This window comes from Pristiophorus japonicus, chromosome 1, assembly GCF_044704955.1.
Source record: "Pristiophorus japonicus isolate sPriJap1 chromosome 1, sPriJap1.hap1, whole genome shotgun sequence".
Taxonomy (NCBI): domain Eukaryota; kingdom Metazoa; phylum Chordata; class Chondrichthyes; family Pristiophoridae; genus Pristiophorus; species Pristiophorus japonicus.
The window spans coordinates 159,872,563-159,899,776 of NC_091977.1; the positions used below are offsets into that span (position 1 = coordinate 159,872,563).

General features: G+C 46.8%; 1 protein-coding gene across 6 annotated transcripts in view; it reads left to right on the plus strand.

Annotated features, from left to right (window-relative positions):
* The first annotated feature begins 3,497 nt into the window (after positions 1-3,497).
* Positions 3,498-27,214, plus strand: part of pdzph1 (PDZ and pleckstrin homology domains 1) — a 32,093-nt gene continuing 8,376 nt past the window's right edge. The window contains exons 1-5 of one of the 6 annotated variants that reach the window (XM_070884160.1): positions 3,498-3,623; positions 4,078-4,120; positions 7,998-8,184; positions 9,476-9,633; positions 9,921-10,992. In XM_070884160.1, the coding sequence (XP_070740261.1) occupies positions 3,580-3,623; positions 4,078-4,120; positions 7,998-8,184; positions 9,476-9,627 (426 nt within the window). In that variant the 5' untranslated portion in view covers positions 3,498-3,579 and the 3' untranslated portion in view covers positions 9,628-9,633; positions 9,921-10,992. Of the gene's footprint in view, positions 3,624-3,646; positions 4,121-7,997; positions 8,185-9,475; positions 9,634-9,920; positions 10,993-14,260; positions 14,503-24,326; positions 24,359-27,214 lie in introns of those variants that run through there. The other 5 variants (XM_070884156.1, XR_011593750.1, XR_011593751.1 and 2 more) reach the window with 5 other exon arrangements.

Below are 27,214 nucleotides of genomic sequence, written 5' to 3' on the forward strand. Positions count from 1 at the left end.
CAAACACTGGGCCACCAGGGAGGGTTTAGGCTGGGCCAGCAGCCTGGCACCCAAGAGGGGGTGCCAGACAGCCTGTTGGCAGCCCAGCCGAACCCACGGGCATAATTGTCGGCCCGACTTGGCAATCGGCCAACAAAAAAAAAACATAGAGTCACTGGCAGCGCCACCTCCCCTTTAAGGATGGCTGCACCACCAAGCCACAGAAAGGGTACTGACAGCAAAGCTGTCGGGGGCACTGACCAGTGGCAGCACCGCTTCTGCGGCGCATTTTACAAAAGGGGCAATTTCCCACTGGGCAATTACGGGAGGGGGTTGCCACCAGTCAGTAAGGGGTCGGCATGTGCACAACATGACAGGAAAACGGGTGACGTGGTCCTGGACACCGCTCCAAAACTGAGGAAGAGCAATTTATAAAATGGCGGCCCCCTCCGCGGAGATTCGACGGCCAGTCGTCACCGGCCTGTGGCCGCCGCTTTCGGCCCCAAAATATTGGAGTTATTTCAAATTTGTTGCCACTTGGAATGCAAAAGTGTCAAAGCCACAAACTTGATCACCTAACATCATCATCATCATCAACATGAACACAATTAACGCCATTTTGTTTTCAAAATATCCAAGAATTTTATATCTATACACATTTGGGCTCCTAATACTGAGCATTAAAGTACATTTATTTACATCCTGTTGCCATACTTTTTAGCCCCAGAAAAAACAACTCTTCTTGTGAAGCTGATTTTTAAATGATTTTACACGTCAAACCTTCTCCATTCAAGAAGATATCTTTTCAGTAGGGGAAATAAAGCTCAACAAAGGCAATGTGCTGGGAATTAAATATATCAGTTTGAATACTGAGCTATTAGATTCGGATTTAATCTTGTTTCAACAATATTTTTACGTAGGACGAAGGAAAGTGCCAGCCACTTGATGTAATGAAGCTGGAAGGGGCCGACGTTTCAGTTGACACAAGCCTGGGGAAACCATTTGTCTTTAAATGTACTCTACAGACAAGAAACAGGGTGTTCTATTTCTGTTCAACTTCAAATCAGGAAATGAAAAGGTAAAGAAATAAAAAAATTCTGCTCTGTACTGAATTGAGAGTGCAGTGGGGACTTTACTTACTTTGATCTCTTCTATTACTAAAATTACGCAGTGAGATTCTACTTTATGAACGCTTAAAGAAATAACTTGCATTTATACAGCATTTTTCACAGCCTCAGCACATCCTAAATGAAGTATTTTTGAAGTGTATTGTAGGGAAATGTGCAGTCAATTTGCACACAAGGTATCACAACAACAATTAAATAAATGACCTAAGATCACTGCTTTTAGTGATGTTGGTTTGAGGGATGTTGGCCGGGACACTGGGAGAACTCACCTGCTCTTCTTCAAAATTGCAATTTTTACATCCACCAAAGAGGGCAGATCCTTAGTTTAACATTTTATTCGAAAGACAGCACATTTGACAGTGCAGCACTCTCTCAGTACTCCAATGAAGTTTCAGCCTAAGCTACCTGCTCAGGTCCCTGAAGTTGGACTCGACCCTGTGACCTTCAGACTCAGAGGTAATATCCGTGGCATAAATAAAACCGCCTAATTCCACCTCCGTTACATATCCCCCACCTCTGCCCCTGCCTCAGCTCTTCTACTGCTGAAACCCTCATCCATGCCTTTGTTACCTCTAGACTTGACTACTCCAACGCACTCCTGGCTGGCCTCCCACTCTATCCTACGTAAGAGGTCATCCAAAACTCAGCAGCCCTTGTCCTAACTCACACCAAGTCCCGATCACCCATCACCCCTGTGCTCGCTGACCTACATTGGCTCCCGATTAAGCAATGTCTCGATTTCAAAATTCTCATCCTTGTTTACAAATCCCTCCATGGCCTCACACCCCGCCCCCCCCATCTCTGTAATCTCTTCCAGCCTCGCAAGATGTCTTCTCTCCTCAAATTCTGTCCTCTTGAGCCTCCCTGATTATAACTGCTCAAGCATCAGACGCCGTGCCTTCAGCTGCTTGGGCCCTGAGCTCTGGAACTCCCTCCCGAAACCTCTCCGTCTCTCTACCTCTCCTTAAAACCTACCTCTTTAACCAAGCTTTTGGTCATCTGCTGTAACAGCTTCTTATGTGGCTCGGTGTCAAATTTATCTGTTTTGTCTTATATCACTGCTTGAAGTGCCTTGGGACATTTTACTACTTTAAAGGCGCTATATAAATAAAAGTTGTTGTTGTTGTAAGAGTGACACCACTGAGCCAAGGCTGACACTTAATACATTTACGTGAAATTTCTCCCAGTTATTTGCATCCCTCCCCCAGCTGAAGTCCATTACCCCAGTGTAAGTGCATTCCTCTGCCAGTTGAAGACCCTTACCCCAGCAATCCCTCTGCTAGCTGAAGACCCTTACCCAACCTTAACACGCACCCCCCCAGATGGGGCATTGTGTGTGGATTGCTAACCTGTTTATTGGGTATGAAGTGAATAGTGACAGTGTCGTGACTTCTGGATTTCATCCACCCCAATGATGTCCTTTGTAACTTGCACGCACCAGGAGGTAGAAAGAACGTGATCCGTCTTCTCTCTCTCCCCTCCGATCCCCCCCAGCTGTGTCTCTCTCTTCCCTCCCCACCCCCAGGCTCTCTCTCTCTCTCTCTCTTCCCCCCCCCCCCCCCCCAAGGCTCTCTCTCTCTCCCCCCCAGGCTCTCTCTCTCACACCCCCCCCCCCCCTAGGCTCTCTCTCTCCCCCCTCCCACCCCACCCCACCCCCAGGCTCTTTCTCTCTCTCTCTCCCCCTCCCCCCAGGCTCTCTCTCTCTCTCTCCCCCAGGCTCTCTCTCCCCCCCCCCCCCCCCAGGCTCTCTCCTCTCCCCACCCCACCCCCAGGCTCTCTCTCTCTCTCTCTCCCCCCCCACCCCAGGCTCTCTCTCTCTCCCCCCCTCCACTCCCACCCCACCCCCAGGCTCTCTCTCTCCCCCTCCCACCCCACCCCCAGGCTCTCTCTCTCTCTCTCTCTCTCCGCCACCAGGCTCTCTCTCTCTCTCTCTCCCACCCCACCCCCAGGCTCTCTCACTCTTTCCCCCCCCAGGCTCTCGCTCTCTCCCCCTCCCACCCCACCCCCAGGCTCTCTCTCTCTCCCCCCCCCCCCCCCCCAGGCTCTCTCTCTCTCTCCCCCCCCCCAGGCTCTCTCCTCTCCCCACCCCACCCTCAGGCTCTCTCTCTCTCTCCCCCCCCAGGCTCTCGCTCTCTCCCCCTCCCACCCCACCCCCAGGCTCTCTCTCCCCCCCCACCACAGGCTCTCTCTCTCTCTGCCTCTCACCCCACCCCCAGGCTCTCTCTCTATCTCTCTCTGCCCCCTCCCCTCCCCTCCCCTCAAGCTCTCTCTCCCCATTCTTCCCGCCTGCCTCTCTCTCTCCCCGCTGCCCGCTCTCCCCAGCGCTGCGGGAGGCTCGGGTATCAGGGCTGTGGGAGGGTCGGGGCCTGCTCGGGGCTGTGGGAGGCTCGGAGCCCGCAGCCCGATCGGGGTTCGGCGCTATGGGAGGCTCGGCGGATGCGTTCGGCTACTCGGGCCTCAGGGCTGCTGCTGGATGGATCAGAGCCAACGTGATGTTGGACGCATGTGCAGAAAAGGGTTAATGGGAATTGCGCTGTGGGGGCGGAGTCAGTGATATTTGTCCTAACTCTCGCTTCTGCACATGCGCAGAAGTCAGACTTCGTACAAATAGTTACTGCATTAAAATAAATAGCTAAATCAGCAGAACAAAGGATTTCAGATGAATACATTAAGCAGCCATATGCCAGTATACCCTGGCGTTATTCCGGGGCCACAGTTTCATCACTGAATAACTTGGATGTTTGGGATCTCTTGTTAACTAGGCAGCTCAATTGGTTTGGGCCTCCAATCCAATTTTGTTTCTTTACGCATGCCCACTGGGAAGAAACAAATGTAGCTTAATATTGTAATTGCCAGTATATTGTAATATAGAAGCCTGCACTTGTGTGTATTTTTAATTGCCTTGTCTTTGATTTATCCTTTTTCTTCTAATTAAATGAAAGTATGTTCATTTATTTCCTACTTGCTGAAGGTGGCTGGAAGCGATGGAGCGAGCAGTACATCCTGTTCATCAGGTACTTAGCACAAGAATCATAATAGAAACATAGTTCTCTTTTTTGTTAATTGCCTGATAAAATCATCTGAGCAAGTAAAATCTTTTTAATACATTTTGTTCTGTAAGCTAATTGGTCTTCCCCTCTTAAATGTGTATCTGCAACTTGTACACGTTTGCTTGTTACAGTACATTGAGTGTCCTGTCTTTTCTAACTTGAAGGTAAATTCCTTGGGTGCCCAAAATCTGCAGCACTTCCAACCCACTTCCATTGGAGCTCCTGCATAGGAATACATCAAAAGAGTTGTAAATGAGTCCAGGACCTGGTTATGCCAGGTTCCAATTTTGCACAGGTGTTTCCCAGATGGCCTACTGGTGGTAGAGCCTCTGCTGGCCCAAATAAGGCAATCAACATAGGAGTGGGTGGGGTGGAGCAGCAACTCACTACATTGGGAGTTCCTGCACCCCCAGCCCTCAGAGGATCCCAGCTGCCCTAAGGAGAAACGTAATTTAAAAATATAGGGGGGATTATTGCGGTCGGAGGCTTCCTTTGGACAAACGCCTCTGACCCCCCCCCAAAAAATTACAAAAATACCTGATGATCCCAGCGGAACGTAGGATTCCGATCAGAGGCCTTCATTCACTGTGCAGCTTACAGAATATGTCTTCCGGGTACATATTCGTATCCTGGAATCACGTGGGCCTAGACCACCAATCACTATGTAGTATTCTCATTGATAATAATGGGAGCTCTGCTTTTACGAGTTCCCATTACTATCAATGAGAATACCACCCCCCTAAAACAAGAAACACAACACAATAAATAAAAACAACACCACACATATTTTAAATTAATTGAAATTGAATGAAATTAAATGTTTTAGAAAAAAAAATGGGGGAGAATTTTTTTTAATGTGTTTTAACAGGGTTAAAAATAATGGACAGAGTTTTTAATATAAAAATGTGTGATTAAATTTAATTTTTCTAGGTTTTAAAACTCTTACACTGGTAAAAGTAGACTATACGCCTGCTTTTACTAGGCATAAAAGTTTGAAGGACATTCGCTGGGCAAGAGTTGGGCAAATAGCCCAATCTCTGCTCCGCAAATGTCCTTCTCCCACAGATGTGTTGGATCTGTCAAAAGAAATTTTGACTGATGACTTTCTAATAGGCATGGATAGGCGGTGTGCATGGAGGATGGACCAATGGCGGAAGTGTGGGGGCGGGACAGTTTGTGACAGGAGGTCATGTGATGAAACCTTCAGGAATACACCTAACCAGATTTGTCATCCCTAATCCACGCTTATCCCGGGCAGCTGCATATATTGGACAAATGGCTAACCATTTGTCATCGTCAAAGAAAAATACATTTAAAAAAAATAATTTAAACATTTAAAATCATGTTAAATAGGTAAGTTTATTTTTAAACCCTTTAAAATATGTACATTTATTTCCCCAAAAATTAAAATTGCCTCTATTTTACTCCCGGGTTGCTCACTGCCTTGTCCTGGAGATTCATTTACAATTCCTGGAGATTCTAGGACAATCGTCGAGGGTTGGCAACCCTAGCACGGATGTTCTCGGCACGTGTGCATTGTGCGCCAAGATCCGGCATGTGCAAGGCTTCACAGGGTGCATACACACTTGGCGAGGCCGCAATTTTCAGCGCATAGATTAAATGTACTTCTTTTTCAAAGGAGCCACTGGGAACAATCTGAGTTCTTTCCAGGAGGGACCTTGCACCCCTCCCCTTCAGAAACAGCAACTAGCGTTAGACTTTCCTGCCTCCTGGTGGATATTCCAGATACACCCCTAGTAACGTGGACTCTTTCCAATAGGATGTAAAGTAGTGGGCCTTATTCCGATCCCATGTTGCATCTCCCATGCATTTTTGCCCCCGTTGTGCTTTTATCTCTGCCTCCCCAAGCCACACACAAGTATAAGCAGAAGGTAGGAAGGTGAGATGCTCCAGCTCTCTAGGAATGTTGCTCTGAACTAACACTAGAAGATGTTAACAGAGCAGTGTGGGAATAACTCTCCCTCTGGCATCTCTCCTTCCCTATCCATAGGAAAGCACCCAGTCTCCACATTACAGTGATGCAGTGGAGGTCTGGAACTCAAATGTTTTGGGTTGGGGAGAGATCAAACCTAACTCCCCCTTCATGGCAGTACACAGTACTTCAGCCATCAATACCTGCTATTTTAAATGTTAACCTGCTCATTTATTTTTAACCTATTTGCTCATTTTGGTGCTGTAAGTCTTATAAGTCAAATTCCTTAAGTTGCTGTAAACATAACATAATATTTTGACATATTAAATGTTTATTCCTATAAAATATCACCAAAAAAAAATCAGTAAAACTTTCAACAAGGAATCACTGTGTCACAGAAAGTTTAAAGGCCATGAAATTCTATAGGAGTTTTCTGGGGTTTCTGCCATAATTCTGACGGGATACTTGGAGCGACGTCGTGGAATTGTAAGGCCAAAGGTTCCATCAACCATTTATATTAGTGTGTACTGCTTAAGTCTTTGTAATTTGCCCATTCTAGTGTTTTTTTTAAAAATAATACAATAGCTAATGCCACATATTTAGGTTTATTTGCATACTTAAGTTTTGTTAGGTGTTGGTGCTCTGAAAGCTTCCACTCATGTTATCCTTTGTGTTTTCAAATGTTGTTGATGTTTCTCCGTGAAATTAAATGTATTACATTCCCTACCTCATATAGCGGGCATGTTCGTGCTGCTGCAATTTACCCGCTGTGCGTGGTGGTGGTTAAACCATGTGAATGAAGCCGCCTGAAGTCTCCATTTTCCAACTGTTTCTCGTAGTAGTTAACAATGCGAAAGGTTGATTGAGCCTGCCCGAAGTCTCCATCAGCTGTTCGCACTGTGTGTATTGAGAAATGTCCACTGCCAGTTCTCTCCATGATGATTTTCAGCTGCGAACACAGCAACAAAACCAAAAGAGAAGACGGATTCATATATGGGCAGCTTCAATCGGGTAAGTACTGAACTGCACAAAAATAGCTGGAGCCTTTAATACTTTGAGGCCTATGACGATGACAGCTGGTTAGCCATTTTCCCGATATATGCAGCTGCCCGGGATAAGCGTGGATTAGGGATGACAAATCTGGCTAGGTGTATTCCTGAAGGTTTCATCACATGACCTCCTGTCACAAACTGTCCCGCCCCCACACTTCCGCCATTGGTCCATCCACCATCCACACCGCCTATCCATGCCAATTAGAAAGTGAACAGACTTTGACTGTTAATCAAACAGCCTTTTTGTTTCCATCTTCAACATTTTTACAATCAAAAATTAAAGTGTTCAAAGAAAAGGCAAAAAACACATTGGGCCTGAATTCACACTCCCCATGGGCGTGTACGAGGTGCGCGTGCCCCCATAGGAGCCCCACAAGCTCCGGGTTCAGGTATGCGAAGCACATGCGCCTAAACCCGGAACTTGTGATCTGTCAAGAATTCGCTTGATAGATCTAGTGCATCAGAAACTAAAGGGCCTCCGCAGGCGGGCTATTTGTCCAACTTCTGCCCAGAGAATGTCCTTCAAATTCCTATGGCCTCCTTTTATCAGTGTAAAACTTTTAAAGTACAGAAAAATAAATTTTTTAAAAATAATTTAAACATTTAAAATTATGTTAAATAGGTAAGTTTATTTCTAGACCCTTTAAAATATGTACATTTATTTTCCCAAAAATTAAATTGCCTCTATTTTACTCCCGGGTTGCTCACTGCCTTGTCATGGAGATTAATTTACATTTCCTGGAGATTCTAGGACAGTCCTCAAGGGTTGGCAAACCTAGCACGGATGATGTTCGTGGTGGGGACTGTAACATTAATAAATACCAATGTGTTAACAAGGAGTTCCCTTCATTTATAGCATCACGTCTGGGTGGATGTGACCCGCCACAATGCCAACCTTCCACCTTTGGCTATCAAGAGCCCAGAATGTCTTGGCCTCCTTTACCAGGTGGATAGGAACAAGGACGTATGGGTTCAGCATTACTGTGTGCTGAAGGATGGCTGTATTTATTTCTATGCAGGCATTCGCTCTACACATGCACTGGGTGAGCAAGGCAATGTTACATGAAAACAATTAAGAAGTTATGCATTTTAAACAGTAAGATGTGATATGCTTGAAATGGTCAAAAATAAATATATGTATTAGTGCTCTATAGCTATACCTTCAGCACCTTATCTGCCAAAAATTGAGAGCTGAAGTCATGAGTCTGGCCGATAGACATTCCCCCAACCCATTCAGATTCTTGATACCCTCTGAACTTATCCAAAGCATATTTAAGGAGCTTTGTTGCACAGTAGAAGTGAGACTAAGGGCTAGATTTTACACTTTTGTGCTTATCGCCCAAAAATGGGTGTTATTTCCGGTGTGGGCGGTAAAAATGGGTTTTTAGATCGCCGGCTTCTCGCCCATTCTCAAAACATCTAGTCTCCATTTTTGAAATTGGGCATTACCACGAGCGATATGAAATGGGCGGTAGCGTTAAATCTCGCTGACCTTCTGTCGTAAATTGTCACCGTCCTTAGCAACGGCATGGTAACGCTCGATTATCGCGATTCAGGAGGTCAAGGGTCATCATGACATGCGCAGAAGAGGAGACAGAGAGAGAGGGAGCTGAGAGGGACAGAAGACGTGTCTGGGTGTGGTGTGGCTGCTTTGGGAGGAAGGAGGGAGACTTTAGAACTTTACAGCAAATAGGGAAACAAAAATTAGCTGCTGCAGCCACATATTTGCCTAAATTTGGCCTATACTGGAGGGAGAGGAAGAGGCATCACAGTACACTGTGGAGACTGATGCTGGAGAGAGCAGTGAGGTGGGAGAGGAGCATATTGGAGGGTGCAAAAGAGCGAGGAGGTTCTCAGACGAGGCAAATGCCTCCCTCCTGTAGGAGGTCGAGTTACGCTGGGGTGATTTGACACAGGGAGGGCGTGGGAAGCCCACCCCAAAGGCCTACCAGAAGATATGGACCGAAATAACAGAGGTGGTCTCGTTGGCGACCAACGAGGTGCGTGAGGGCAACCAATGGCACAAACGATGGAACGACCTTGTGGGTTCCGCAAGAGTAAGTATTACATTTATTTACATGTACTTATATATTTATATAATTTGATTTGTAACAGTCATGAGTGACTATCAGCAGATGTGAAGTCTTCCACTTTTACCGGGAATGTTTTACTCAAAGCCTGCAGTCACGGTGTACGTCTTTAGGTAAACAATGATAATATCATAATAATCATGATTACATCTGTCGGTTATGTGTTGTATCAGTCTCTGTGACAGTACTTAGCAATGATATCACACAATGATCTCATGCCATGACATCCTGTCACCTTTTACAGAAGAAGCTATCGACGATGAGGTCAGTGCAGAGGCGAAAGAGTGGGGGGCCCACCAGTCTCCAGCAATATCACTGACATGGAGGAGTGGGTGCTCGCACTCGTGGGAAAGCACCCCCGGACAGCCACAGATGCATCTGCAGACCCTGAAATGATGCCACGTGAGTAAAGCTTACACCATTATGTGATGTAATGTCTATAGATGGCACACCCACTCTTATCCAAACAACCATATATGATAGATGATTTCTAAAATTGTCCTAGAAATAATGCTGGCCAAATAAAAATCATTGTAATGGACAATGTGTTGATGGTAATGAAATGTGATGTCTGTGATGATTTTGATAGCGGTGGTGCTTTTGTCGTGCATATGCTGTGTGTAGCGCTGGACTCACTTTGTGACCCGAGCACCCCCTTCTCCTCTAATAACCTCATTTGTGTTTTGCAGCTCAGCCAGCAGCGCGGCCCCAGGCAAGACCACAGAGGCCAGAAGGTGGGGGCGCAGGGCCTGACTCTCCAGACGATTCTACATCTGATGCTGAGGAGCTCCAATTCTCGCCTGTCATTCCACTGGGTCTGTGCTCCACGGATGAGAGTGCCGACTTCAAGGAACCTGCATCGCCACGCTCCAGAAGTCATTCCACCTCCGGTCATTCCCATTTCCACTCTGGAGGTACTGGCCCCAATCACCTCGCCACAGGGCACCCCATTTGTTCCCAAGACGACGCCGACCCAGCGGAAGCTTTGTGGACGCAGCAGGTCTGGTCGACGAGCGCCACATGAGAGCGGAGAGATGGAATAGTTGTCCAGGAGGACTGTTGACATCGGTGACCAGCTCCTCAAAGCATTGGGAGGCATATCCCAACAGCTGGCCACCATGACTCAGTACATTCCGCGGATGGCGGAGGCCCTGGATGCAATAGCTAGGAACACTGCTGGCACAGGCCTCCCAGTGGTCCCCGAGCACAGCACTCCACCCCTAGGTTCCGCACCACCACTGCGAATGACAGATGAGAGCAAGGACCAAGATCCTGATTCTGCATCAGAGAATGTTGCCCCCTCGGCATCCCCTGCTCCCGTACCCGTGCAACCACCGCATTTGCCTTCATCCCCCCCCCAATGAAGCACCGCCTTTGGAGCTCCTCGGCCAGGCGCCGTGGAACAAGGAAGGGAAGGGGTAGAGGTGAGGAGAAGAAGGGGAGGGGGGAAGGAAAGTGAGGTGCATGTCTGCAGGTGATGGCTGTGTTATATTTCTATCTGGTGTATGCAATTTGTTGTAATGTATGGGGGGAGGGGACCACCCTCCTGCTTTGCCTTTGTATTCTGTGTTGCTGGTCATGTTGAACATTTGATTAATGTCAATGGTGGAAAAAATGAGGTGTGGGCAGCGGTTGGGTGTTTTTGCCTGTGATACTTATGATTTCAGACCAATGTTGGTGTAAAAAATGTTTTATTGCACATAACCTTGTTGCACATTGTCTCAGATAGCTGGACCGTAACACACTGGTGATTCCTTAACATGAAAGGGTTAAATAAAACTTAACTTCAATCAATGTAAACTTTAATTAGTACCAAGGTAATGGGCACCATTGATGTCTGAGCTGCACACACAGCGGTGTGTCAGCGTTGTCACTCACAGCAACGTTCTTTCAGGCAAATCGTTCAGATACCAGCTCCTCACAAAAGAGTCTTGCAGCTATGTAGCCACCATGGGGCCTTTCCTGCGGTCTGGACGGGGTCGTGGGCATGGTTGCATAGTCAGCCTGATTGTCTGGCCAGCGTCCAGCCCCTCGTCCTCTTCCTCTCTCTCCTGAGGTGGAGCATCAGTCTCTTCTGACAATTCTTGGCCCCTCCTGATAGCCAGATTGTGCAGTATGGAGCATACGACCACAAATTTACCTACTTGCTCAGGGTTGTATTGTAGCTCCCCTCCTGAGTGGTCCAGACATCTGAAGCGTTGCTTAAGCACAGTTATTGTTTTGTGGACCACATTGCATGTGACTCTGTGGCTCTGGTTGTATCGCTTCTCGGCCTCGGTTTGGGTGTCACGCAGAGGGGTCATCAGCCAGGTGGCTAGGCCATATTGGTTATCACCAAGCATCCAGCATTATCCTTGTGGCTGACTCTCAAAGCAGGCAGTAAAGAAGGCAAATGGCAGGCTGGCCTTCATAGCGAGGGGAGTTGACTATCGGAGCAGGGAGCTCTTACTGCAGTTGTACAGGGCCTTAGTAAGACCACACCTTGAGTATTGTGGGCAGTTTTGGTCTCCTAATCTGAGGAAGGACATTCTTGCTATTGAGGGAATGCAGCGAAGGTTCACCAGACCGATTCCCGGGATGGAAGAACTGACATTTGAAGAAAGACTGGATTGACTAGGCTTATATTCACTGGAATTTAGAAGAATGAGAGGGAATCTCATAGAAACATATAAAATTCTATAGATATGTGAATAGAAAAAGATTAGTGAAGACAAACGTAGGTCCCTTGCAGTCAGATTCAGGTGAATTTATAATGGGGAACAAAGAAATGGCAGACCAATTGAACAAATACTTTGGTTCTGTCTTCACGAAGGAAGACACAAATAACTTTCCGGAAATACTAGGGGACTGAGGGTCCAGTGAGAAGGAGGAACTGAAGGAAATCCTTATTGTGTTTTGGAAATTGATGGGATTGAAGGCCGATAAATCTCCAGGGCCTGATAGTCTGCATCTCAGAGTACTTAAGGAAGTGGCCCTAGAAATAGTGGTTGCATTGGTGATCATTTTCCAACAGTCTATCGATTCTAGATCAGTTCCTATGGACTGGAGGGTAGCTAATGTAACACCACTTTTTAAAAAGGGAGCGAGAGAGAAAACAGGGAATTATAGACCGGTTAGTGGTGAAAATGTTGGAATCAATTATTAAAGATGAAATAGCAGCGCATTTGGAAAGCAGTGACAGGATCGGTCCAAGTCAGCATGGATTTATGAAAGGGAAATCACGCTTGACAAATCTTTTGGAATTTTGGATGCAACTAGTAGAGTGGATAAGGGAGAACCAGTGGATGTGGTGTATTTGAACTTTCAAAAGGCTTTTGACAAGGTCCCACACAAGAGATTGGTGTACAAAATTAAAGCACATGGTATTGGGGATAATGGATAGAGAACTGGTTGGCAGACAGGAAGCAGAGAGTCGGGATTAACGGGTCCTTTTCAGAATGGCAGGCAGTGACTAGTGGAGTGCCGCAGGGCTCAGTGCTGGGACCCCAGCTATTCACAATATACATCAATGATTTAGATGAAGGAATTGAGTGTAATATCTCCAAGTTTGCAGATGACACTAAGCTGGGTGGCGGTGTGAGCTGCGAGGAGGATGCTAAGAGGCTGCAGGGTGACATGGACAGGCTAGGTGCGTGGGCAAATGCATGGCAGATGCAGTATAATGCAGATAAATGTGAGGTTATCCACTTGGGGGCAAAAACACGAAGGCAGAATATTATCTGAATGGCGGCAGATTAGGAAAAGGGAAGGTGCAACGAGACCTGGGTGTCATGGTACATTAGTCATTGAAAGTTGGCATGCAGGTACAGCAAGCGGTGAAGAAGGCAAATGGTATGTTGGCTTCATAGCTAGGGGATTTGAGTATGGGAGCAGGGAGGTCTTACTGCAGTTGTACAGGGCCTTGGTGAGGCCTCACCTGAATATTGTGTTCAGTTTTAGTCTCCTAATCTGAGAAAAGACGTTCTTGCTATTGAGGGAGTGCAGCGAAGGTTCACCAGACTGATTCCCGGGATGGCAGGACTGACATATGAGGAGAGACTGGATCGACTGGGCCTGTATTCACTGGAGTTTAGAAGGATGAGAGGGGATCTCATACAAACATACAACATTCTGACGGGACTGGACAGGTTAGATGCAGGAAGAATGTTCCCGATGTTGGGGAAGTCCAGAACCAGAGGACACAGTCTAAGGATAAGGGGTAAGCCATTTAGGACCAAGATGAGGAGAAACTTTTTCACTCAGAGAGTTCCCTACCGCAGAGAGTTGTTGATGCCAGTTCATTGGATATATTTAAGAGGGAGTTAGATATGGCCCTTACGGCTAAAGGGATCAAGGGGTATGGAAAGAAAGCAGGAAAGGGGTACTGAAGTTGCATGATCATATTGAATGGTGGTGCAAGCTCGAAGGGCCGAATGGCTTACTCCTGCACCTACTTTCTATGTTTCTATGTGTCTATGTCAGAGGCAGCGCTCTCACGCAGGATGTGAGCCTCATCAAAGGTGCCCCGACATTTGGCATTCACTGACATGGTGATCTGGTTGTGGTCGACAACTAGTTGGACCTTCAGAGAGTGAAATCCTTTTCTGTTACGAAAATACTGCGGGTCCTGAGAAGGTGGCTGTAAAGTCCTGTCCCTGCAATGCAGACTCACACGAGGCACATGTTGAAGTCAAGGTCACTCAGGACCTGCACCTTTATTACACAGCTCTCGAATGCCACACTTGCCTGAGACCTGTCCTTATATACCTGTGTGGGACAGGTATCCAGTGTCTCCTGCAAGTGCACCCCTGGTGGTAAGGTAAGCTAGTGGTTACAGGTCATCTCTAGTTACAGTCATGTATAGCATGGTAAGATACAGTTATGTACAGTAGTGTGAGATACATGACAGTGGCCGCATGGCGATGTGAGTGCACTGTATAGCTCCCTGCACCCTGGGAAATTTAGGAATGTGATAGAATGCTCCAGCCCTGTCAGTCTGAGCCTCCGTGGTCATGGGGAAGCTGATAAAGTCCATCCTTCTCGCGTACAGAGCCTCCGTGACCTGTCTAATGCAGCAATGGGTTGCATGGTGAGGCAGAGGGCAAATTTCGACTGCAGAGGGCAAATTTCGACTGCGGAGGCCCGAAAGGACCCAGACGTGTAGAAAGACAGTGCCACGGTGACCTTGACCTCAACCGACACTGATGTCCTGATGGCAGGCTGCTATATTTCATTGATCACCACCTTGTGGAAGCGCAGACTCCGAAGGCAGGTGTGGTCGGAGACGTCGAAGTAAGTCCTCTTTTCCCTGTACGTGCGGGGTGTGTATAGTCTGGCCTTCCTCCTCATTCTTGCATGTCTTAAATTGGGGACATAATGATGTGCATCTGCGTATTAATCGATGTAGGCTGAGAAATGGCTGGCCCCATTGCAATGAAAGTATAATAGCGATTGATCAGAAGCAATAATTTCCTCACTAAAATACACCTAGAGTAAACCCCCAATAGTCCAGAGTCTGAAAATATGTCTGTTGAGATGGTCACTTCACCTGAGAAGAACTCCAGAGTCAATGCAAACTCCCCCGAAGTTGAAGCAGCCTTTTGAATGAAACGAACTGCGATTTTAAAAATGGCAGCCACACCGCTGGCTTTAGTATAGAACAGTTCCACTTTTTCTGGGCCTTTTTTTGGGTGAGCGATATTGAGGCGATATGTGTGCGAGGTGGTGAAAGTGACGGTGGGCGATCTCCTGGGCGTTAGTTTCGCCAAATGAGCTCCTTACGACAAAAAAAATGGGCGGGCGGTATTATTGAATCTCGGCGTTAATTCCGTGCGGAAAGTAACGCTGGGCGATATTATGGGTGTTGATTTCGCCCATTCTGATGATTCCACCCAAAAAACGTGGGCGGGCAGTATTATTTTTTACCGGCGTTACGCACATGGGGAAAGTAACGCTCGGTGATAAGTTTCCGAAAAATGCCCGTCAGTTTCCATTTTGTGGCTAAATGGGCAATATATGGGCGTTATACGTCATTTCAGCTGTAAAATGGTCGTTAAGTGGGCGTTAAGCATGCAAAAAAAAGTGGAAAATCTAGCCCCAAGTTCCCGTTAGGTAAAGTTACGCAAAGTTGCATAATTCAACCCATTAAATAAAGTTGGTTTCATTAACTTAAAAACATATAGGGAGAAAATATACATCTCTTTATTATCTCCCAAGACTTGGTGGCTAATCTGTTGCTAACGAAGTTAACTATAACTTTATTTGACCCCTTCCATGTGTTTTTATGATTACAAGTAGTTCCAAAATCCACATTTTAGCCTTTTTATTTCCAATTTCTGTGTGTTGAGTTGTGCTTGTGTAGTCAGCTGGGTACTGCAAATACCCGACAACCACTAATTAAACTCTCAAATATGGAGGCTTGAAACCCTAGTAACCAACAGCTGGTTTGCCTCTTGTCTTTGTTTAGTCTTCTATCACCCAGTAATAATAGGAAATGTAATTATATAGCAATGTCAGTATCTAAAATATATTTATTTGGCTTAAAATGTATTAACTTAGCTTAATAGCACTCTTGCATAAATGTCTTATGGAGTAACTCAGTAACAATATTACAACGTTGACCAGTCATTGTCAATTCTAAACTTCTAGCCAAATGCAAGCTATCAATCAAGCTATCACATCAGAGAAACAAAAGATGACAGGAATAGATTAAAAAGGCACTGTACAAAGATAACAATGATAAACAATATTAAGAGCTCCTGATATTTCACAGTAAATTAGACACTCATGTAAAGGAGCATGGCAGAATTACTGTGATTCAGTTGGTTGCAGCTTGTTGCAGAGACAAAACTGAGAGTAAATCGATGTTGAGGCATATAAAGGTCAGAGAAAAGAGCTAAAAAGAAAAAGAACTAAACATAACCAGTAGTTTACTCACCAAAAACATTATCTACCATGTAAACTGAAACACTTGCAGCTCTGTTGTGGAAGATTATTTGCAACAGAAAAATGCTCTGAATGGGTCCCCTTGATCACATGACCAGATTGCTTATTGGTCCCCTTGGAGGATAAGACATAAGAACATAAGAACATATGAAATAGGAGCAGGTGTAGGCCATTTGGCCTACCAAGCCTGCTCCGCCATGCAATAAGATCATGGCTGATCTGATCTTGGCCTCAACTCCACTTTCTAGCCTGCTCCCCTAACTCTTCACTCCCTTATCATTCAAAAATCTGTCTATCTCCACCTTAAATATATTCAATGACCCAGCCTCCACAACTCTCTGGTGTAGTGAATTCCAAAGATTCACGACCCTCTGTGAGAAGAAATTCCTCCTCATTTCCATTTTAAATGGGGAGAGTGTGGGGCAGTGGGATTAGTTTTGGGATTTGATACAGGGCTATGGGGAGAGAGCGAGGTAGTGGGATTAGTTTGGGATGATACAGGGCTGTAGGGAGCGAACGGGGCAGTAGGATTAGTTCGGGATTGATACAGGGCTATGGGGAGAGAGTGGGGCAGTGGGATTAGTTTGGGATTGATACAGGGCTATGGGGGGAGAGCGGGGCAATGGGATTAGTTTGGGGATTGATACAGGGCTATGGGGAGAGAGCGGGGCAGTGGGATTAGTTTGGGGTTGATACAGGGCTATGGGGAGAGAGCAGTGCAATGGGATTAGTTTGGGGATTGATACAGGGCTATCGGGAGAGAGCGGGGCAGTGGGATTAGTTTGGGTGAAATTGAGCAGCCATTTTGCACGAGGACACTTGTTACAGAGTCCGAGAGAGCGAGAGACGGGGAGAGAGAGAGAGTGAGAGAGAGGCAGAAAGAGAGAGACTGATAGAGAGAGTGTACAACAGAGAGAAAGGGGAGAGAGTGAGTGAGAGAGAGAGGGACAGATAGTGAGACCCAAGATGAAGATATTCCTTCTGTACATTTAAAAGTGAAGGATTCCTTCTCTGATACGTCCTTACTATACAGTATAAATGCACATGAGGCCCATGCTTGAGAGAAGGTCAGTCTGTAACCTGTCCTTTATTCCTTAGCACTCAAGTGCAGGAAGTGGGTGGAGCTTCCCCTTTTATACCTGAAGGTCCAGGTTAGGAGTGTCTCCCACCTAGTGGTCATTGTTCTCACAGTGTACAACTTGGGTCAGATTGTACATGGGTTACAATGCTGGTTGAATACATGACATCACCTCCACCCCGAAAGTCTTATTGGGATCACAGATTGAGTCTCTCTGGTGGTTTACGCTCCCTTGTAGAGCGCCTGAGTTGGGGCTCCGGTTGTTGGGTGCTGGCCTAAGTGTCTGCTGTTTGCAGTGCCTCAGGCCTGTCCGGACTGCCCACAGTGACTGGGCTCTCCTCCCTTTGGTTCCTGTGTTCGGTCAACTGTGGTGGAGTGAACTCTACATCGTGTTCTTCCTCTGCTTCTTCTATGGGGTTGCTGAATCTCCTTTTTGTTTGATCCACATGTTTGAGGCAGATTTGTCCATTGGTAAGTTTAACTACCAGAATCCTATTTCCCTCTTTGGCAACCACAGTGCCTGCAAGCCATTTGGGCCCTGCAGCATAGTTGAGGACAAAAACAGGATCATTTACATCAATACATCGCGCCCTCGCATTCCTGTCATGGTAGTCATATTGTGACTGGCTTCTGCTCTCGACAATTTCTTTCATGGTGGGGTGTATAAGGGATAACCGGGTTTTGAGCGTCTTTTTCATTAGCAGCTCTGCGGTTGGAACCCCTGTGAGCGAGTGTGGTCAGGATCTATAGGCCAACAGGAGGCGCCTTGGATTCTGAGTATCCCCTGTTTGATTATCTGCACTGCTCGTTCTGCCTGGCCGTTTGAGGCCGGCTTGAACGGTGCCGTTCTAACATGGTTAATTCCATTGCCTGCCATGAAGTCCTGGAATTCAGTGCTTGTGAAGCACGGGCCATTGTCGCTGACCAAGATGTCCGGTAGACCGTGGGCGGCGAACATTGCCCGTAGACTTTCTACCGTGGCAGAGGATGTGCTTGAATTTAAAATGTCACACTCGATCCATTTGGAGTAGGCGTCTACTACAACCAAAAACATTTTCCCCATGAAAGGACCTGCGTAGTCCACATGGATGCGTGACCAAGGCTTGGCGGGCCATGGCCAGGGGCTAAGGGGGGCTTCCCTGGGCGCATTGCCCAGCTGGGCACACGTGTTGCACCTGCGAACACAAAGTTCCAGATCTGCATCTATCCCCGGCCACCAAACGTGTGACCTGGCAATTACCTTCATCGTGACAATGCTCGGATGCCCATTGTGGAGTTCTCTGATGAACACCTCTCTGCCCATCTGGGGCATGACTACACGGTTTCCCCACAGTAGGCAATCGGCCTGAATCGAGAGTTCATCCCTGCGCCAGTGAAATGGTTTAAATTTCTCAGGGCATGCCCTGTACCTGGCTGCCCAGTCACCATTCAGGACACATTTCTTGACTAGAGACAATAGTGGTTCTCTCTTTGTCCAGACTTTAATCTGACGGGCTGCCACGGGTGAGCCTTCGCTTCCGAAAGCTTCAACAGCAATGACCATCTCAGCTGCATGCTCGGTAGCCCCCTCAGTGGTGGCTAGTGGGAGCCTGCTGAGTGCATCGGCGCAGTTTTCGGTGCCCGGTCTGTGCCGAATTGTGTAGTCATAGGCGGCTAACGTGAGTGCCCACCTCTGTATGCGGGCCGATGCGTTTGCATTTATGGCCCTGTTGTCGGCCAAAAGGGACATTAGGGGTTTGTGATCTGCAACCAGCTCAAATTTCCTGCCAAACAGGTACTGGTGCATTTTCTTCACCACATATACGCATGCGAGCGCCTCCTTTTCTACCATCCCGTAGCCCCTTTCTGCCTGGGACAGACTTCTGGAGGCATAAGCTACCAGCTGTAACTGACCCTTGGCATTGACATGCTGCAACACACACCCGACACCATAGGACGACGCATCGCACGTTAACACAAGTTTCTTACATGGGTCATATAGCGTTAACAGATTGTTGGAACATAACAAATTGCGTGCTCTATTAAAAGCCCTTTCCTGGCTGTCCCCCCCAGACCCATTCGCGACCTTTGCCTAGGAGCACGTGTAGTGGCTCTAGCAGCGTGCTCAATTTGGGAAGAAAGTTACCAAAGTAGTTCAGGAGCCCCAGGAACGAACGCAGCTCCGTCGTGTTACGGGGTCTGGGTGCTCTCTGGATCACTTCCGTCTTGGACGCAGTACGGCTGATCCCGTCTGCTGCTACCCTCATCCCCAGGAATTCTACTCTGGAGCTAGGAAGAAGCACTTCGCCTTTTTCAGTCGCAGCCCTACCCAGTCCAGTCTGCGTAGCACCTCCTCAAGGTTGTGGAGGTATTCTTCAGTATCGTAACCCGAAATGAGGATGTCGTCCTGAAAAACCACCGTCCCTGGAATCGACTTGAGGAGGCTTTCCATATTTCGTTGGAAGATCGCGGCGGCCGAGCGAATCCTGAACGGACATCTGTTGTACTCAAACAACCCCTTGTGTGTCGTGATGGTGGTCAGCTTCTTCGACTCACTCGCCAGCTCCTGGGTCATGTAAGCTGAGGTCAGGTCCAATTTTTAAAAAAGTTTGCCACCGGATAGCGTTGTAAAGAGGTCCTCCGCTCTCGGTAGCGGGTACTGGTCTTGGAGTGACACCCGATTGATGGTGGCCTTGTAATCGCCACATATCCTGACCGACCCATCCGCCTTGAGCACCGGCACAATCGGGCTCGCCCAATCACTGAATTCAACTGGCGAGATGATGCCTTCCCTCAGCAGACGGTCCAATTCGCCTTCTATCTTTTCCCGCATCACGTACGGCAACGCTCTGGCCTTGTGGTGTACTGGCCTGGCGTCCAGGTTTATGTGAATCACTACCTTGGCCCCCATGAAAGTGCCAATGCCGGGTTGAAATAATGAGTCAAATTTGTCCAGGATCTGTGAGCATGATACTCGCTCCACAGAGGAAATTGCATTGACATCGCTCCATTTCCAGTTCATGACAGCAAGCTAACTCCTCCCCAGTAGTGCGGGACCGTCCCCTGGGAAAATCCAGAGTGGCAGTCTGTTCTCCGAATCTTTGTGGGTCACGACTAGCGTGGCGCTGCCTAGTACCGGAATGATCTGCTTTGTGTAAGTCCGTAGCTGTGCGTCAATCGGCGATAATTTTGGCCTCCTGGCCTTGGACGCCCACAACTTTTCGAACTGTTTGATACCCATCAGGGACTGGCTGGCCTTCGTGTCTAACTCCATTGATACTGGGATGCCATTGAGGAGCACTTTCATCATTATCGGTGGTGTCCTGGTGTATGAACTGTATACGTGTTCCACATGAACTCGCTGAATTTCAGCTTCCAGCGGATTTCCCCCAGAGTTCATTTCTGCAGGTATTTTGCTCACCTCTGCAAACTCCGGCTGAGTGTGTGCCTCCACGCCTCCAGCATGAGCTGCGGTTTGGAACAAAAGGTCCCTTGCCAGTCGATCGTCCCTGACTGCCCCTGTTATTGCCCTTGATTGCGCCATTAACAGGTGTTGATGGCCCCATTACTGGCCGCATTGTCCCTTGCAATGGCGTGAATCGCCGTTCAGCTTGCCATTGTCTCTGTCGAACTCCCCCTCTGGGTTCGACTACATGTTGGGGCATGCCCGACTGCCCTTGTCTGCCTGGAGAACTGTGTGCTGCTTTAACAATGTTGAATCTCTGTCGCAACCATTCCTTAACACAGTACCTCTCGTCTGTTCTGCTAGTGGCCATGCTCGCGTGGTTCAAATCCCAGTTTCTTGTCGCCATTGATACGTCCTTACTATACAGTATAAATGCACACGAGGCCCATGCTTGAGAGAAGGTCAGTCTGTGACCTGTCCTTTATTCCTTAGCACTCAAGTGCAGGAAGTGGGTGGAGCTTCCCCTTTTATACCTGAAGGTCCAGGTTAGGAGTGTCTCCCACCTAGTGGTCATTGTTCTCACAGTGTACAACTTAGGTCAGATTATACATGGGTTACAATGCTGGTTGAATACATGACATTCTCCACATTTGAAAGGGAATGATTCCCACCCTCCTCCCTGGCCCTGTACGGCACACTGGGGATGTACAGGGCTCCCCGGGAGAGAGGGAGGGAGGAAGAAAGGGAGGGAGGGAGGGGGAGAGACGGAGGGGGAGAGAGGGAGGGAGGGAGGGAGAAACTATGCCCCCCAGTTCTAGATTCCCCCATGAGGGGAAATCTCCTCTCAGCATCTACCCTGTCAAGCCCCTCAAAATCGTATACGTTTCAATGAGATCATCTCTCATTCTTCTAAACTCCTTTGAGTATAGGCCCAACCTGCTCAATCTTTCTTCATAAGGCAACCCCTTCATCTCAGGAATCAAACTCGTGAACCTTCTCTGAAATGCCTCCAATGCAAGTATATCCCTCCTTAAATAAGGAGATCAAAACTATACATAGTACTCTAGATGTGGCCTTACCAACGCCCTGTATAGTTGTAGCAGGACTTTCCGACTTTTATACTCCAAACCCCTTGCAATAAGGGCCAACATTCCACTTGTCTTCCTAATTACTTGCTGTACCTGCATACTAACTTTTTGTGTTTCATGTACAAGGACCCCCGGGTCCCTCTGTACCGCAGCATTTTGTAATATCTCCCCATTTAAATAATAATTTGCTTTTTTATTTTTTGCCACCAAAGTGGATAACCTCACATTTCCCACATTATGCTCCATCTGCCAAATTTTTGCCCACTCACTTAGCCTATCTATATTGCTTTGCAGATTCTTTGTGTCCTCCTCACAACTTGCTTTCCTACCCTTCTTTGTATCATCAGCAAATTTGGCTACATTACACTCGGTCCCTTCATCCAAGCCATTAAAATAGATTGTAAATAGTTGAGGCCCCAACATTGATCCCAGCACACCCCACTAATTACAGTTTGCCAACCTGAAAATGACCCATTTATCCTCACTCTCTGTTTTCTGTTAGTTAGCCAATCCCCTATCCATGCCAATATATTACCCCCAACCCCGTGAGCTCTTATCTTATGCAGTAACCTTTTATGGGGCACCTTATCGAATTCCTTCTGGAAATCCAAATACACGACATCTACTGGTTATCCCTTTAGCCACCCTGCTTGTTGCATCCTCAAAGCACTCCAGCAAATTTGTCAAACATGATTTCCCTTTCATAAAACCATGCTGACTCTGCTTGACTGTATTATGAATTTCTAAATGTCCTGCTACTACTTTGTTAATAATGGACTCCAGCATTTTCCCAATGACAAATGTTAGGCTAACTGGTCTATAGTTTCCTGCTGTCTGTCTCTATCCTTTCTTAAATAGGAGTGTTACATTTGCGGTTTTCCAATCCGCTAGCACCTCTCCAGAATCCAGGGAATTTTGGTAGATTACAGCCAATGCATCCACTATCTCTGCAGCCACTTCTTTTAAGACCCTATGATGCAGGCCATCAGGTCCAGGGGTCTTTTCCACCTTTAGTCCCATTAGTTTGCCTAGTTCTTTTTCTCTAGTGATAGTGATTGTTTTAAGCTCCCCCTCCCAATAGCCCCTTGATTATCAATTATTGGGATGCTTTTAGTGTCTTAACTTAGAAACATAGAAATTAGGTGCAGGAGCAGGACATTCGGCCCTTCGAGCCTGCACCGCCATTCAATAAGATCATGGCTGATCATTCAACCTCAGTATCCCTTTCCTGCTTTCTCTCCATACCCCTTGATCCCTTTGGCCGTAAGGGCCATATCTAACTCCCTTTTGAATATATCTAACGAACTGGCCTCAACAACTTTCTGCGGTAAAGAATTCCACAGGTTAACCACTTTCTGAGTGAAGAAGTTTCTTCTCATCTCGATCCTAATTGGCTTACTCCTTATTCTTAGACTGTGACCCCTGGTTCTGGAACTCCCTAGCAACGGGAACATTCTTCCTGCCTCTAACCTGTCCAATCCCGTCAGAATTTTATATGTTTCTATGAGATCCCCTCTCATTCTTCTAAACTCCAGTGGATACAAGCCCAGTATATCCAGTCTCTCCTCATATGTCAGTCCTGCCATCCCGGGAATCAATCTGGTGAACCTTCGCTGTACTCACTCAAAAGCAAGAATGTCCTTCCTCAATCTACCATGAAGACTGATACAAAATATTTGTTCAAAGTCTCTGTTTCCCATTATTAATTCCCCAGTTTCGTCCACTAAGGGACCAACGTTTACTTTAGCTACTCTCTTTCTTTTTAGAAACCCACACCCAGCAGTTTCTCTGGAATGTGTAATTTGAACTACCCTGCCTATGTAATCTATGACTTTGCAAAGTGTAATTCGAGCCATTCTGACTGCCGACTCTAGACAGGAGAGCTCACACTCACAGGTTAAGACCTTGCCTCCCCCCCCCTCACCTCCAAAAATTCCTTCCCCATCCCCCAGCCCAAGTTCCTGACACCCACCAACCCAAGTTCCTGACACCCACCAACCCAAGTTCATGGCACCATCCCAACCCAAGTTCATGGCCCCATCCTAGCCCAAGTTCATGGCCCCATCCTAGCCCAAGTTCAGGGCTGTCCCCCCTCCCCACCCACCCCGGCCCAAGTCTCCCTCTCACTTCTCCCCACCCCCAGTCTTTCTGTCCCCAGTCTCTCACTACCTACGATTTTTTTCACTCCCATGAAGGCCATGAAAATGTTCATGTGGATCATCATAGTGATATTTTAGGCAAAAGTCTAAATCTGCAAAACAGCAACTCCGGGCTCCTCTGCAAAGCAACGTGATCAGCAGCAGTTCTGGGCTCCTCATGATACAGGACCCACTTCCGGTTTCGGGTTCAAGTAGTCTGCGCATGTGTGGGACAGAGTGGAGGTGAAGTCCAGGGCGGTCGTGCGTAGAAGGAAACTCAAAAATCTGTTGCAAATAATCACACCGTTTATGGTTAGAAGGACAACAAAGGAATGGAGTTAGTCTTGTTTCAGTCATAAAAATTGGAATATTGGACATTTTTAATAAGATTGTAGCTGAACCACAATTGCCAATTCCAAACTGATTTCTGTTAACTGCTGCTTCAGTTAAGAGTTGTTGTTCTTTTGCTTTATGATCTGCAGGCAAATCAAATATACAACTCCTACTAGAGGCATCGCATATTAAATTGCAACAGCAATTATGCACTGGCTGCAAAAACAATGAAGGTCTCAATTCATAGTTTAGTATGAACTTCATGGTCTCTCAGTGAAGTGAGAGCCCCTGACCTCATCAGAGAGATCAGGAGTTAATGGTGAGACATCCATAAAATAGTCAATATAATCCAGAAATCCTGAAGCATGCTACATCCCATTCAGCAAGGACCCACTCATGGAAGCTGACTTTACAGTGAGCATAAGCAAAGTGTGATGGGAACAAGCCTCAATTGTAACCAGAACAACGTCGTTGCTTTTCTTTCCGACAGTACTCCATAGACACAGTGACATCATATAGTTTAAAATGAGACAAAATTCTGCAGAAAGTACAAATGTCATCAGGATGATATCATCCCAGTTAGAATTCATGCAGATATAATTATAAAAAGCGTTAGTGCATTTTTTATGAGTAAACTGTTGTCATTATTTTTAAAGATAAAAATTCACAGACCAGGAAATTTAAAACCAATCCATAAGAGATATTAACAAGCCTTACAATCTACAACCAGATTTGAAGACTGAGAACTTGTAGGGCCAGTTTTCCTCTCTATGGGGCCTGAGTTGCTCCTGTTTTTTTGGAGCAACTGGTTTAGAATGGAGTATCTTAGAAATTGCAATTCTCGCCATTTAGTTTGCTCCAGTTCTAGTCAGTTAGAACAGTTTCACTTTGGAACAGAGTTTTTTTTCAAAAGGGGACGTGTCCAGCCACTTACGCCTGTTTTGAAAGTTTAGACAGTGAAAACTTACTCCAAACTAACTTAGAATAGAGTAAGTGAAGATTTTTGTACGCTCAGAAAAACCTTGCCTACACTTTACAAATCAGGCGTAGGTTACAAATTAGGCGTAGGGAACGAGGGGGGGGGGGAGAGAGGTGGGGGGGGAAGGAAGTAATTAAATTCTGCAATCATTCAACAGTCATGCTTATACAAATAAAGATCCAACCTGAATAAAAATTTATAAAGAAAGCAAAGATTAAATATTCCATGTTCCTACCTGTGTGAAGCAGCAGCAGCCTTCGAGCTGCGGTGCTTCAGGCAGGACTTCCTTCCATCAGTGGCTGGACTGCAGCCGAAGAAAGAGCAAGCAGCTTTCGAGCTGCAGGGGACTGAGGCCATTCGGCCACGGGATAGGGGCGGCGTCAGTGGCTGGATGGCAGCCGAGGAAATACCAAGCAGCTTTCGAGCTGCGAAGGGGACTGAGGCCATTCAGCCAGGGACAGGGAGAGGCAGACAGCTAGACACTTTTAAACTTAAATTTGCAGAATGGGTGCTGTATTCTCTACACCACGGATTATGCAATGGTTCGCCATCAATTCACTACCTAGGAGAGAATTGATTAGAGCTCACCGCACCAGGAACGTCATAGCCCGCAGGTTGATGGGCAGGAGACCTTACCCACATCGACAATATCGAGCCAGGCGCTTGTACCTGGACATGAGTGAGGCTGATTGTCTCAAAAGGCTGCGTTTCCGCAGAGAAGTTGTCGCTGAGATCTGTGATATGCTGAGAGCAGATTTGCAGCCCAGAAGCAGAACGCCAACTGCCTTGTCTGTTGCAGTGAAGGTAACAGCTGCACTTTCTTTTTATGCCTCGGGATCGTTTCAGGCTACAACTGGAGATGTGTGTGCCATCTCTCAACGTGCAATACATGCCTGCATTTACCAGGTCACGGCTGCACTGTATGCGCGAAGGAATGACTTCATCAATTTCCCAATGACCGCACAAGTGATCCATGAGAGGGCTGTGGGCTTCTTCAGGATTGCCGGCTTCCCAAAGGTACAGGGTTACATTGATTGTACCCACATAGCCTTGCGAGCACCCGTGGAGGATTCTGAGCAGTACCGGAATAGGAAAGGTTTCCACTCTATCAATGTGCAGCTCGTGTGTGACGACAAGCAGTGCATCATGTCAGTCGATGCGAGATATCCTGGCAGCATTCATGATGCGTTCATCCTACGCGACAGCGTTATATCTGACATGTTTGAGCAGTAGCCAGAAGGGCAGAGCTGGCTACTGGGAGACAAAGGGTATGGCCTGACCATCTGGCTCATGACGCCCCTACGCATGACACGGACAGAAGCTGACCGTCAATACAACATGGCGCACATTGCGACGTGCAGCATAATTGAGAGGACCATTGGCATATTAAAACAGTGATTCCGATGCCTGGACCATTCCGGAGGACACTTGCTACACTCTCCTCAGATTGTCGGTAACTTCACTGTTGTGTGCTGCATGCTCCATAACTTAGCCATCATGAGGCAACAGGAGCTGGTAGTGGAACCAGAAGACCTATGTGAGGGTCCAGTGCATGATGATAGTATTACAGAACAGCAGGATGTGGATGATGACGACGATCAGGAAAGCATGCATGTGCCTGATGCCGGAGCACGAGGTCGGAGGAGGGCCGTCCATCATGCTCCTTTAACGATTGCTCGAATCTTGCGCCAGCAGCTCATCCGTGAACGCTTCAACTACTGATGCCTGAGGGCTCTGCGACAACAGTTGCGCCTGGACATGTTTATTCTTTGCAGTTGTTCCTGCGTTGTGTTGTGTTAATGGAACATGAAACAGTTTTAATGAAAAAATATTTTATTGAAAAGTTAACATCACTCTAATAAAATATTTGTTGTATCAAACTTTACTTTTTAATATGACTCTTGAAGATCACAAAGACTTTAAGATCACTTATAAATTTGTAAAGTTACAAAACTTACAAAACAGTTCCAATTTGAAAAATCTTACACTCTCAAGAACACTTAAACTTCAGGATCACTTTTTAGGTGCAAAATTAAATAAGATAGAAAATGTGAGAGC